General features: G+C 39.7%; 1 protein-coding gene across 1 annotated transcript; it reads right to left on the bottom strand.

Annotated features, from left to right (window-relative positions):
- Window positions 1-2,173: 2,173 nt before the first annotated feature.
- On the bottom strand, window positions 2,174-13,806 carry LOC102850414 (glycine N-acyltransferase-like protein 2-like). The gene is made up of 5 exons (XM_006900424.1): window positions 13,729-13,806; window positions 12,047-12,154; window positions 10,032-10,158; window positions 9,756-9,936; window positions 2,174-2,573 (listed from the first exon to the last, which is right to left on the bottom strand). The coding sequence occupies exons 1-5, from the start codon at window positions 13,804-13,806 to the stop codon at window positions 2,174-2,176; spliced, it is 894 nt and encodes a 297-aa protein (XP_006900486.1).
- Window positions 13,807-15,071: the final 1,265 nt, after the last annotated feature.

Genomic DNA, 15,071 nt, shown 5'->3' with positions numbered 1-15,071 from the left:
CATGGACTGCTAGGAGAACAAACAGCTCTGTCCTAGAGAGGGTGAAACCAGGCTGCTCCTTGGAGGCAAGGATTCTGAAGCTTCATCTGACATACTTTGGGCATGTCACAAGGAGGCACCAGTCCTTGGAGAGGGAAATCTTGCTTAGGAAGGTGGAGGGACAAGGAATGAGAGGAAGACCCTGGATGAGATGGATTGACGTAGTGACGGAGGTAATGGGGGTGGAAATGTAGGATATGATGAGGTTGGCACAGGATAGAACACTGTTCAGAGCTGTTGTACATAGGGTCGCTATGAGTCACAAATGACTCCATGACACTTAACAACAACACAGAATGGAATCACTGAGACTAGCTTCTTTAGTTTAAATAAAGAAACAAAATCTCCAAGAGGAAAGGGTACATGTCCAAAGTCTTCCTTCAGGTTCCTAAGAGTCTGTCAGGTTTTAAGGTCAATATCCTTCAGCTCACTCCTGTATCTCAGTCCTAGTTCCTATCCCCCGATAACAGGAGATATTTCTCTTCCTGTGAAGAGAAACTTCCACCTTGCAGATGGCCAGCCTCCTCCTAGGAGATGCTGGAGTCCAGGTTGGAGAGGCCAGGTTCCCCATGCGCACATTACCTCCTTAGATTAAGATAGACCCAGGATGGCCTCCACTGCCACATTTCTGGAGACTCCGAATCTGGAATCAAGGTGCTGGCAAAGATAGCTTCTTCTAGAGAGTCTGAGGGAGAATCAGTATCAGTCTCCTACCGGCTGGTTGTTTCTGGCAATCCTTAGCATTCCTTGTTTTGCGTTATTTTGTGCTGTTGTGTCACCTGTGACTCACAGTGACCTTATGTTCAATAGCTCTGAACCTTGACCTATCATGAACCAATTTCTTCAACATACCTACTCTCATTGCCCCAGTCACTGTATCAATCTATCTCATCTGGAGTCTTCCTCTCCTGCGCTGTCCCTCCACCTTTTCAAGCATGTTGTGATTCTCCAAGGACCAGTTCTTCCCAGCAACATGCCCAAAGTATGTGAGACAGAATTTCAAAATCCTAGCCTCCAAGGAGCAGTCAGTTTCTCCCTATCCAAGACAGACAGACCTGTTTGTTCTCTTAGCAGCCCATGGTAGACCTGTTTGTTCTCTTAGCAGCCCATGGTATGTTCAAGACTCTTCTCCAGCACCACAGTTCAAGGCACCAATTCTTCTTCTATCATTCCTAGTCACTTTGTAGACTCATCATCTTAATCTCTGCCTCTATGATTACACACTCTTCCCTACATCTTCTGTGTCGGTGTCCACATTTCGTTTTTTGTCTAAGCACACAATTCATTAGATAAGGGCCTACTCTAAACCAATATTATCTTATATTGGTTACATCCAAATAAGGTCAGAACTAAGCGTATCTTTTTAGGCTACACGATTCTACCCACTATGCCCTGTAAGATCCAACTGCCCGAACTGTCAGAGAACAAATTTGGGCTTTAAGCCACTGAACTTGTGGTAGTTTGTTACAGTGGCAAATAAAAACGAATACAGTGTTAATATAAAAATACTGACATATTGAAGATAAGCCGTAACTTGGCACAGCAAACCTCCATAGCAAAAAGGCTAGTCAGAAAAAACAAATGCAAAAAGGAAAAGCTAGTCAGAATACCAAACATCTGCTGATGACCATTTAATTTAATAGAATGCCTCAGAGCATCTTGGTGGACACCTGGCATCAAAGACAACGATGCTGAGGGTGTTTTCTAAAACCTTGCGGGAGAAAATAGAGGACAGCAGAGAAGAATTTCCAAATCAGACCTTTATTTTCAAACACAGGAATGAGAAGAACTAAGTTTCTTTCATTAAAAAAAACTCTTCTTCAAGGAAGAATGTAACTGCTTTGAAAAGATTGCTTTGGTTACAATGATTGACACTGAGTGATTGACATTTTAAATTCTGAGATGTCTGTTACAATGAAGGGGGGGAAACCTATGACTAAAGAATTAAGCTTCACAATTTTTGAAGGGTATGCATGAGCATAAGGATAAAAGGGTATTAAAAGGAGTGGGTTTAGATCACTGCACAGGTCAAAGACAATTGGATACTTTTTGTGCTAAAATAGATTACCATGTTGGTGTTTGTATTGATCCGTGTACTCTGTTAAAGAGGGTTTGAACTAGGCAAGAGATCTCATTAACAATACTTGTGAGGTCTGCAAATCCACTGATGCCAGCCACAGTGGCCAACTTGAAGCCCAATACGACGTAAAATGTCTTGATTTTTCTCATCATTAAGTGATACATGTAAATAAAATGGGAGTCTTCTCTGATGAAGGAACTTTTGAAACTTTGAAGCAATTTGCCACATGTTGCCTTGACCCCGATATTTGGGAAAAGTGTAACCCATTCTTAACTCACAAGATTGATCCATAACCATCCAGGAGATGGGAGTCCTCTCTGGACCTTCCACACCAAATCCTGGAAAATTCTGGAGGCAGCGTCGGACAAACTTCAAGCTCGTCTCATTTTTGCCAAAGCCCCATTGTTTATTCACAAGTTCTGCATGGGAACTATCCAATGAAATGATTGGAAAACTTGTTGTATCCAATGAAATGCGTGGAAAACTCGTTTTCCTGTCAAGAAAAAAAGTTATCCGTTACTCAGTCATTATGGATCAAACTTCAAGAGTGAATAATATTAACATAACACTATCTTTTTTCCCTTGATAGGAAGCTCCGGTGGCCTAATGAATAAGAAGTTGCCCTAGAAACCCAAAGGCAGGTGGTTCAAATCCACCAGTGGTTTTTGGGGGAGTTTATGTGGGCAATCTCTTCCCATGTGATTGACTGTCTCTGAAAACCCACTGAGGGTCAGCAATGACTGATTCTGTCTCAACAGTGATGAGAACTTTTGTTGTTGCTGTTGTTGATATCTTCAAGCCAACTTCAACTCTTAGCAATCCTATGCACAACAGACCTGAATCCACGCCATGGTCTACTCAATTACTTGCTACGCTTCAGAGAGCTGGACAATGACTAAGGATGACAGAAGAATTGATGCCTTCAAGTTGTGGTGCTGGAGAAGAGTCTTGAACATACCATGGACTGCCAATAAAACAAATAGGTCTGTCTTGGAGAGGATGAAACCAAGTCTCTTCTTGGAGGTCAGGATTTTGAAGCTCCGCCTCACTTACTTTGGGCATGTGGCCAGGAGCAGTTGGTCCTTGAAGAAGGACATCATGTTTGGAATGGTGGACAGACAGCGCAGGAGAGGAAGACCCAGGATGAGATGGATTGATACAGTAACTGGGGCAATGAAGTTTGGTGTGTCAGTGTTAGTGAGACTGGCTCAGGACAGGGCAGGGTTCAGAGCTACTGCACATAGAGTTGCTGTACATCGCAGGTGACTCAATGGCACATAAAAACCATAACATACTAGGACAGGTTTGGAAGCAAGAGTGGCATCCACTTCCTAAACAACATGTGTCTGGAAACTCTATGAACTTTGATAAATGTCGATAGTTGTAGAGGAGCCTTTTGTTCACGGGGTCGCTATGAGTCATGCTCAACTTGATGGCAATCAACAACAACAACAACGCCATCCTCACTTGAACATGCTCTCAGCCATTGTTACGGTCACTCTGTGAGTCCATCTTGTCAAAAGTCTTCCTCTTTTCTCTGATCTCTTCTAACCTCCTGACAACACATCCAAAGTGCGTGAGACAAAAGCCTCCCCATCTTTACTCTTGGAGAAGTGCCCTGGTTTACCTTCATCCAAAACAAACTAGTTTGTTCTTTTGGTAGCCCATGGGACAGTCAGTACTCTTCTCCAGCACCACAATTCAATGGCATTGATTCTTCTTCTGTCATTTTTTCTTATTTCTTTTTTCATTCTTATTTATTGTCCAGCTTTCTGATGCATAGCAAGTAATTGAAAAGAACATGTCTTGAATTTGGTGCACCTTAGTCTTTAAACTGACATCACTGCTTTCAGCACTTTGGAGAGGCCTTTGGTAGCAGATTTTCACAGTGCAACACATCTTTTCATTTCTTGACCACTGTTACAATGAATGGGTGTTGTTGATTGTGGATACAAGTAAAATAAAAGTTTTGACAACGTCAATCTTTTCTCAATTTATCTTGATGTTACCTATTGGTCCGGTGGTAAAGATTTTTGTTTTCGTGAGGATGAGGTCTAATCTATATCGAAGGCTGTATAGTCTTTGCTCTTCTGTGGCAAGTGTTTCAAGTCCTCCTCACTTTTTTCTTTTTTTTTTTTTTATTTTAATGAAAGTTTACAGAGACTTAGGGTTTCCATTCATTGATTGCTGCACTTTTCTCCCTGCCCACTCAATCTCCCCCCACCCCAATTTGCTCTTCTCTTTGAAAAGTAACAGTCTTTCATTGTTATACAATCCCTCCCAAGTCCACTCCACTGTTCAGCCTTCATTCTGGACTCTTGTCATGACAATAATACCTAACCATTTGTCCTCCTCACTTTTAATGAGCTTTTATGTCATCTGCATAAAGCAGGTTGTCAATGAGTTTTCCTCCAATCCTGATGGCATTCTTCTTCATAGAGTCTAGCTTCTCAAAAGGTTCGCTTAGCATACAGATTGAATAGATATGGAGAAAGAATATAGCTCTGACATACAATTTTTCTGATTTTAAGCCATGAAGTATAACTCTGTTCTTTCAGACAATAGTTTCTTGTGCGTATTTGATTTTTGTTTTGTTTTGTTTTGTTTTGTTTAGGCTTCCCTTAATAATCCCATTGTTGACATTAATTGCCACTGAACTGATTCTGACTTGTGGTGATTCCATATCTCACAGAGTAGAACTACCCCATAGGACTTTATTAGCTGTAATCCTGATAAAAACAGATCATCAGAATTTTTCTTCAGTGGTAGCGCTGAGTGAGTTCAAACTACCAGCTTTAAGCTTAGCAGCCCATGGCAAATTATTTACACTAGCCAAGGGCCAATGAGGATCTCACTTAGCCTACCATGAAAAATATTTCTGTATGTTTCAAAAAATATCTAAATAATTGAGAGATTACTCCTACGTGATTTACAGTCGATTCCATAGGAAAGTTAGCATGGCATAATATTCTGTATCTCAGAAACAGCTACCAAACACACTGAGAAAGACGAAAAGGAGAGAGAGGGAGTGTGTGTGTGTGTGTGTGTGTGTGTGTGTGTGTGTGTGTAAGTCTCACCATCCTTTCTTCTAAGTGCCCTGGTTGCCCTTTTTCCAATGCAGATTAGTTTATTCTTCTGGGAGTCTGTGGTATATTCAATACTCATGCCTAAAACCACAATTTAAAGGTATCAATTCCTCTTCAGTCTTCCTTATTCACTGTCCAACTTCCACAACCACAAAAAAGCAATTAAAAATGTCATGGCTTATTGAGAAATTATGGTACATTCACATGATGGAATACTACGCAGCATGCAGGAGCAATGATTTTGTTAATTATTACCTACCTTGGGAGGGACTGGAGAGCATTATGCTAAGTGAACCAACTCAGTCTCATAAGGACAAATACTGTAGAAGACCATTATTGTAGAACGAGTATGAGGATCCAAGTGGGAGGAGGGAAAGAATGTGGAAGCAGAGGGGTCAGGATGTGCAGTGGGGAAGGATTAATCATGGGGTAACACAATTTGATGGGGTTTGAGGGAAACTGGAAAAATCTGAGGTGAAAAACAATGTATTCAAACTTTGTAAATAAGCTAGTATAAAAAATAATGTAAAATAGAATGTATAGGAATGATTGTATGAAACACAATATAAATTAAAGATTTTGTATAAAACAGAATGTGTATAAATGAAACATACTTTAAAGCATGATTTGATTATGAAATCAGTAAAAATATTATTTGATTACAAAAATCAACAAAAAATATTTTTTAAAAAATGTCATGGCTTGTGTCAGATGCACCTTAGGCTATGAATGGCTGGCTATTCATGCTCAAAGATACTTCAAAGAGGTCCTTAACCGTGGATTTGCCCTTACAACATGTCTTTTGATTTTTTTGACTGCTGCTACCATGTGTGCTGGTTGGAGATCTAAAGAAGATGAAACCATTGACAACTTAAATCTTTTCTCTACCTAACATATGTTGGTTACTGGTCTAGTTGTGAAGATTTTTGCTTTCTTGATGTTGAGGTATCATCCATCTTGACAGCTTGATAGTCTGAGCTTCTTCAACAAATGTTTCAAGTCTTTGTCATTTTCTGTAAGCAAGGATGTGTCATCTGCATGATGTAGGTTTTTCATGAGTTTTCTGTCAACCTGATATCAAATTCTTCATCAAGTCCAGCTTCTTGAATTTGCTCAGTACAGATATAGAACAGATATGGGGGGGGGAAGTGCAACTCTAATACACTACTTAGTTAGCCTACGGTGTGAGGAGTGGGTGGGTAGCTTCCTTTTTTTAAAAAAAAAAAAGGTAATTGAACAGAAGAGGCTGTGAAATGAGAGATATCATTGCTGATGTCAGATGAATCCTGACTAAAAGTAGTGACTAACAGAAAGATGTTTACTTGTGCTTTATAGACTTTGCAGATTTGACTATGTGACTCATGATAAAGTATGGATAATGAGAATTCTCAAACATGTAAGTGTGATCATGTGAAATCTGTCCCTAAATCAAGAGTCCTTCAGACAGAACAAGAGAACTCTTGATGACTTAAAGTCAGGAAAGGTGTACATCAGGGTTTTCTCTTTCCCCCATAATTACTAAATCTGCATGCTGATCAAACAATTCAAGAAGCTGGCATTGATAAAAATGAAAATTAGCATCAGAATTGGAGGAAAACTCACCAAAAACCTGATATGCAGATGACACAACTTTGCTTATAATAAGTGAAGACTTGAAGCACTTATGGAAGATCAGCCTGTAGCCTTCAATATGGTTTACACTTGAACATCAAAACAACAAAACTCTTCTCAACTAGATCAACTTGTTATAATATCATGATAAATAGAAAACAGATTGTAGTTGTAAATTATATCATTTTATTTGGGTCCACAATCAACATGCATGATAACAGCCAAGAAATCCAGAAGTATGTTGTATGGTGAAATCTGCTGTCAAGGGCAGCTATAAAGTACAATAGAAGGAATATTAGTCCAAAGACTAACGTGTACCTGGTGCCTAAGTCAAGGTATTTTTCTATACATGTGACATTGTTTTGTATGAATGTGAAATTTGAACAATGAATAACTAAGATATAAAATAAAGTGCCTTTGAATTGGGCGTTGACTGAGTATTGACTGTATCACGGACCACCAAAAGAATAAGCAAATCTGTTTTGGAGGAAGTGCAACAAGGGTGTTCTGTAGAAGCTAAAACGGTGAAACTTCGTCTCACATAGTTTGAACATGCTGTCAGGAAGAGCCTGGAGTCGGAAAAAGGCATCATTCTGGGGAAAGTATAGAGTCAATGAAAAAAAGGACGAGACCCTTGATGAAATGACACAAGGTGTCCAAGCATGGTGGAGATTGTGAGGATGGCATGGGATAGGGGAGTCTCCAGTAAGTTGTTCATATGGTCACTATAAGTCATAGATGATGTGATAGCATCTATCCACAACAGCATATACACAGACTTTGCCTGATTGAATACTAATTGATTAAATATGTAGGAAGAGATGGTGGAAAGGTCAGTGTGAGCAGTCAGTACAAGGCCAAGGACCAAATGTGAACCAGGCCATGAATTACTGATATGTAGCTTCAAAATAAAACTGAAGACAAATCCACTAACATAAAAATACAACCTTGAGTCTATTCCACCTGAACCTAAAAAACTTTCTCAGGAACAGTTTTCATGCACTGAACACTAATCACTGAAGACCAGACAAGTTGTGAGATTAAGTCAAAGACAGCAACAATGAAGAAAGAGAAGGCCATTAAAAAGACAGAGAAGACAGACAGCACCAGCACAGATGTCATAAAAGATTGTGATACCTCTCTTCAATATAGAGAAGTTATGGCAAAAGGCAGAAATGATGAAGAGAGCTCAACCAAAAATTTTGAAGGGCATCTTTAGAAAACAAAACAAAGTACCATAATGAAAATTTCAAAGACTTGGAGTTGGAAAATCAAAAGAGGTTAAATAATGTATACTGCATTGAAACAGATGCGGGAGAGAACTGTTTAAAGGGGATATATGATTAGGTATTATTGTTATGACAGGAGTCCAGAATGAAGGCAGCATAGTGGAGTGGACTTGGTGGGAGGGATTATATAACAATGAAATATTTTTTTCTTTTACTTTTCAAATAGAAGAATGCAACATTTAATGAATGGAAATCCAACGTCTTTGTTAAAAAAGAATGTGTATGCATTAGAAAGATTGTAACTAATATTACCAGTTGTGTATCAGCTTCATATGGCAAACTAAGCAATCTGTAATATGTTAAAAATAATCTCAATAAACTACTATTAGAAATAAAAGAAAAACGGAGCAACATGATCAGAATATTTTAGGATGAAAATACAGAAGAACGAACTCAGGCCTCAAGTTGCAATACTGAAGAATTGTATGGACAAAATCTTTAGTGATGCCGGAAGCATAAAATAAGATAGAAGGAATACAGTTACCATGCCAAAAAGAACTGGTGAATGCTGAACTATTTCAAGGAGTAGCATGTGATCAAGAAGCAACGATACTGAAGGAAGAAGTCCAAGCTACAGTGAATGAAAGCTTAGTCAAAATATAAGTCTCTGAGATAAGATTGATGGAGTATCAGTTGAGGTGTTTCAGCAAGCCCTTGCCGTCTTGAATGTACCCTCTCATCTATGGTGAGAAATTTGGAAGGCAGCTAGTTGGCCAACTGACAGGAAAAGATTGTTTTTTCTACCCATTCCCAAAGAGTTAGTTAATGGAATTCAGAATCCATTGTACACTATAATTAATATCATAAACAATTCAAATATTTCTGAGTATTATTTCAAGATGACTGGAGTAGTCATTAATAAACACCTGCAAGGGTCCAAGTCCAATTTCGAAGAGGCTGTTGAACAAGTGGTATAATTGCTGATGTCAGATAATCTTGACTGAAAGCACAGAAAACCAGAAAGATGTTCATTTGTGTTTTATTGAATATTCAAAGACATCTGACTGTGTAGATTATACTAAATTATGGACAACACTGAGTGGCCCAATGGGATTAAGTAGAACTGTCCAATAGTGCTTCCAAGGTTTTGTCAATTTGCACATAAGCAGGCTGCCTGAACAACAGCTGATGGTTTCAAATTGTAGAACAGCTAATGGTTTCACACTGCCAATGTTTAAGTTAGCAACCGGCATTTAACCAGCACTACCAAGGCTCCATGTCCCATCTAGGGACCTAAATAGCGTGCATACCAATTTTAACAATTATTTACCTGGGTGGGGAAACTGGGAGAGAACACAAATGGATGATTTTTGCTTTTCAGTCTGTTTCATTGTATACTTTGTATAGCACATATAATTTTTGTTTTTTAAAAACAAGTTCTAGTAAATGCGTTACACATATCACCAAGAGGATCAATACTCTCCCAGGAGGACTTTTTGAAGCCTAGCTGAACTAATTTCTGGGAGGGACTCATCCAACGAAAACCCCACCTCATGTTCAACAAATAATTGCTAACATAGTTCTTCTCCCTCACTCATTCAACCACGGGCCCCATCATAATTTAGTCTCAGATCTCACATTTCCAAATCTATCCTTACAGTGATGAAAGAGTTTGATCAGGAATTTAGGAAATAAAAGTCATAGACTCACTTGTTCTCATTATCCCATTTACTCATTTTAAACAAGTCCATAGGATTACTCTCATCACCATTTGAAGTCTTCTGTTTCATCAGGAACTTTTGAAAAAAGAGCATGGTCTTCGTGTAATCCACCTTCATTGATTCGGAAGCTGCAATCTTTGTTATGGCTTCGCCCACACTCTCTTGGAAACCTGAGTGGAGGAGAAAGAGAGACACTACATCTCTTCTTGCATATTTGCTGCCTAGTTGAGCAGGAGGTCTTTGCCTTTTACCTCAGCCCACTTACTTTGGATCTGGAAGACTTGTTCCCAGTTGATAACCTGTGGACATCTCAGGATTTCCTCTAACTTGTCAGGGTCTTTGGTGAAGATTTGATAAGTGTTGGTATAATGATCCAGGTCATCCTTCATCTCCTAATAGAACAAGTATCAGTCATATTTCTATAGAACCATGATTGGCAGAATGTTATTGCCTATGGCTAGAGTGTTTGAGATTAGATGGTTTGATTGCCTCTATTTTTTTGAGAGAGTTGTAGGAACTCACCTTAGAGCCCCACAGCAATAAATCACAGTTGACCTTCTGAAGGTATAATGGGATAGTGAAGTGAATTTTCCTTGTGAGGGTGAATGAACAGAAGATAGAAGATGTCCTAGAAATGGCATGTGTTATTAAAAAAAAAAAGGCTCCTTGAGTTATGACAACAAGTATGGGGACAAGGGACTACTAGTGGCCTTGTGGTAAGAAGCTTTGCTGCAATCCCAAAGGCATGCAGTTCAAATTTCACCAGCTACTCTGCAAGAGAATGAGCAGTTTTCTCTCATGTGATTTACTGCCTCTGAAAACCCACTGAAGGCTCAGCTATGAGTCTGTTCCAACTCGACAGCACACAATAGCACGGGCGACAAGGTTGGGGCCAAGGCTTTGGGATTCTAAAGAAATGCTGACTGAACTAATTCCGATCCAGCACCCTGGGGCTGGTGAGACAATGGAATCTTGGTTGTGTATGTAACTAGAAAGAATTCTTGGAAAGACCTTGCTCATAGCAAGACTTGGATTAGAATGCCCAGTCTATCACCATATGCTTGCCTGGCTCTCCCTGTCAGCCACATTGCCCCTAGGGTAAGGCATTGCAAGAGATTCTGTGCTTCAGTTCCCCTGATTCCGGTAAACAGGGCAGGGGGAATAGAATGTCTTTACTCTGGGCTGAAATGGAATTCACTACTTCAATTCCCCACATCTGGAAAGCGGAGAGGACTTGGAAAACAGAGGCTCTTGGAAAATGTGATTGTTCTGAGGTCAAAAAGCATGAGGAATCCCATAGGTGAGTGGTTCGAATCCACCAGATGCTCTGCTGGAGAAGGAACAACAATCTCCTCCTATATCAGTCAGATCCTGTTTGACGGTACAGGCACAAAAACTAAAAATAAGTAAATAAATGAATGAATGAATGAATGAATGAATAAATAAATAAATCACTAGATAGATAAATGAATGAATAGATGATAGATAGATAGATAGATAGATAGATAGATAGATAGATAGATAATAAATGTACTAGTGGCTATGTTGAACCATGAATCAAAAGATCAAGAGTTCAAATACACCAGCCCTCCTGCAAGACAAAGAAAGTTAAAGTACTCTCTTCAGCTTAAGATGTATAATCTCCAAAACCACGCTTTCCATCAATGAGTATGGGTTTTGTTTTCTTTGATGTCTTTTCCTCTGGGAGCCCTGCTGATGCAGCGTTTCTGGAGTTCACTGCTCACGGAAAGATCAGTGGTGTGGAACTCCAGCAGCTCTGGAAAGCTCACAAAGGATTTGGTTTTTATTTTCTCCACTTTTCCACAAAAGTCCTTTTTGTCAGCTTCACTTTTTTATTTTGTAATTTATGAGACAGTTTCTCCAACATCACAAAAGCTAGTCTCCGACAGATTTGTATATCAAACCCATCAATAATCAAGCATGCATGGATTATGCCCATTGAGTGAAAGAGACAAAAACAGGTCTTATAAAATAAGATATTTATAAAATAGACAAAGGAACCTGTATTGATGTATATGCCCATGATTAGATTTGGGGATGGGGGGGGACACAGATGTGATTTACAAACCGTGGATTATTGCCATGTCATCTCTCACAGTTCTATTCTCCTCCTCCCAAATTCCCTAAAAAGTCTTTTCAAAACCCATGCACGGTGGAGCCAGGTTCTTGTCCCTAACCGTCAGCTTTAAGACCCCTATTCCCACACAGAGTACATCCTGAGGTAACTGGCTTGGAGGTGAAGTCACTCTATGCTCTCACCTCCTTCTTGGGCCGTGTGATGACTGTCTGATAATCCGGCCAGGCATCCACCAGGACCTCCATGCTGAATGGGTTTTTGTTTCTAATGTTGAAGATAACACCATACACCTGTAACAGCAGAGAGTAAATCTTGGTTTTGAGATAGGGTCTTAGATATAACATAAATGATGAGAACAAGTTAGACCAAAAAAAAAAAAAAGTTCTGCACTGTATCTTCCACCTTCTAATTGTCCCTCCCACTTTCATTCCCCAGATATAAATAATCACTAATCTACTTCTGGTGTTTGAAGTTTTCCACCCTCAGTCTGAATATTATATATGAATTTAATTCTATTTTTAAAGTATTGGGGAAGATTTGACCAGAATGGAACTTATAGTTCTAGGATGATTTCTTGGATGACTTATTGGGACATGAGAGCCAAGTAAGTTAACCAAAACCACTCAAAGTAATAATAGATCATTGCTAACTGAATCTAATGATAGATCATTGCTAACTGAATCGACTGACATGATATTTTTGTCATTCATGTCAACATTTATTTGACAACTATTAGATACCAGGTTTGTGTTAAGCATCGAGAAAAGTGAATATGACATGTCATTATTTTCAAGTTCAGTCTAGAAAGATAGAGAAACACATGGCCCAATAATAGAAGGAGGGATGTTGATAGAGAAACACATGGTCCAAACATAGAAGGAGGTATGTTGTGTTCTGACAGAGGAATGACACATGGAGTCACATTGAGTGGAAATCTACTGAACTTTAACTAAAAACAACAACTAATCATTATGAGCAACAAATCATTAGTGGTAAAGAGTTGCACTGCCAACCTAAAGACAAGTGGTTCGTATCCACCAGCTGCTAAGTGAGAGAAAGCTAGGCAATCTCCTCCTCTGTGATTTACAGCTTCTGAAACCTGCTGGAGGTTCGGCTACGAGTCAGTTCTGCCTCCATGGCACGTAACAACAACAGATCAATCTTCATGAAGGCAGGTCTCCAGGCCTTTCTTCAACAGCACCAACGGATTCAAATTGACAACTTATTTTCAGGTGGTGTAGGGCAAACCATTTGTGCCACCTAAGGATTTTAGAGGGTGTGGTTAAGGAAGGTACTTCAGACAGAAATTGAAAGTAAAGCATGACGGGATTCTTAGAAGTGTGGTAGATTATTATATGACACCTGCTGCGTTATCAGATGTTCAATATTTATAGCAAGTGGCAAATGGCAGGGATTGTTGAGGGATGCCATAGGCAAAACAGGTGTAGAAGCTGGGCCATTTTTGTGATAAATCTCTAAATACCCAATTGAGGAATCTAGACTTTCTACCCTCGGCATGGACTACTACTGCAAATTATGGAAATGATATGATGATAATCATGTCAAATATATGACTCTGGTCAACCAGGAGCAAACACTCTGTTAAGATTAGCGACTGAGATATATCATAATAGTTTGCACGGGGAAAGGAAGTACACTAGAGATACCAGTGGGATGACCTTGAAAATGGCTATGAGATCAAAACAAATCAAAGGAGACAATAGATTGGATGTGAATATAAAGACCACCCCTGACACAGGGATCTAAACTTATTTTCTCATCTGTTCAGGGATATTCCGAGTCCTGAATCTACCCATGTCCTTCTTCACACCTATATATCCTGTCCCTCCCTCTGCTTTCTTACCTTTAACGACTCAGGGATGTGTTCCTCCAGAGATTCAAACAGAATCTGCAGATCCTGAGATTCTTGAAGCACAAGCATCTTATGTAGCACTTCAGCTCCCGTGTTCTTGAAAGATGATCTAACAAAACAACAAAAACACTTGTTAACAAAAGTGAAATGTGCGGGAAATGAAGGAAGGAGAAGTCAACTAGGATCCTATACATTGTTAAACACAGAAGGCTTGGGATTTAAATTAGCCCTTACCTATCATTTTATGAGTGAAAAGAAAAGCCTATAGCAGTTGGATCCTGGGAGAGATGGGGGCAGAGCTGCAACTAGACCTTGGGGTTGATTAGTAATCTCTCTACAGTCCCAGAGTGAGAGTAGTGCCAAGACACATCTGATGAAACAAGACTCCCCATGTCCTGTTCGATTCAAATCAGACCAACGGTCAAAGAAACTCTCCCCAACTGCCCAAATGCAAACAAAGAACAATTAATCTCTTCAGAGGCTGCCTAGAGGCTCTGGACATTGCAGATAAGAGTTAATCTTAAGAATGAAAATGCTTTCTCTAATGTTGCCAAACTTGCGTATGATGTTCAGCCATCATGACAGAATGAGGTCATCTTGGAAAGATTCTAAAGACCACATTATACACAATTAAATTTTCCTGAACAAAATCATAGGAAGGAAAAATTCTTGACTGTCATTTATGCTCAACACTAACCCCCCAAGCATAAATTAGCAAAGCCTGGAAACTGGAATTTTGTTGTTATTATTATGTGCGATTGAGTTGCCTAATAACTCATCGTGGCCCTATGTACAAAAGCTCTGTCCTGAGCCAGTCTCACTGACTCTGACACACCTATCCCCATTGCTCCAGTTACTGCGTCAATCTATCTGCTCTGGGGTCTTCCTCTCCTATGCCTCCACCCTTTTACGTGTGATGACCTTCTCCAAGGACTAATCCCTCCTGGCCACAGAGTATGAGATAGACCTTCAGAATCCTTGCTTCCAAATAGAAACTTGGTTTCACCCTCTCTAAGATAGACCAGTTTGTTCTCTTGGCAGTGCATGGTATGTTCAATACTCTTCTCCAGCACCACAACTCAAAGGCATCAATTCTTCTTCTGTCATTCTTAGACACTGTCCAGCTCTCTGGTGCATAACAAGTAATTGTGAAGACCTTGGCCTGGATCACGGACACCTTAGCCTCTAGACTTACATTGTTGCTCCTCAGTACCCTGGCGAGGTCCCTGACAACAGATTTTCCTAGTGCAATTTGTCTTTTGATTTCCTGGTAGCTGGTGCCAAGAGTGTTGATTGTGGAGCTGAGCAAGCTTTAATTGTTAACAACTGCAACC

This window comes from Elephantulus edwardii, unplaced genomic scaffold (assembly GCF_000299155.1).
Source record: "Elephantulus edwardii isolate Elephantulus edwardi_28Jun2011 unplaced genomic scaffold, EleEdw1.0 scaffold00284, whole genome shotgun sequence".
Classification (NCBI taxonomy): Eukaryota; Metazoa; Chordata; class Mammalia; order Macroscelidea; family Macroscelididae; genus Elephantulus; species Elephantulus edwardii.
This window is presented reverse-complemented; position numbering and strand designations above follow the sequence as displayed.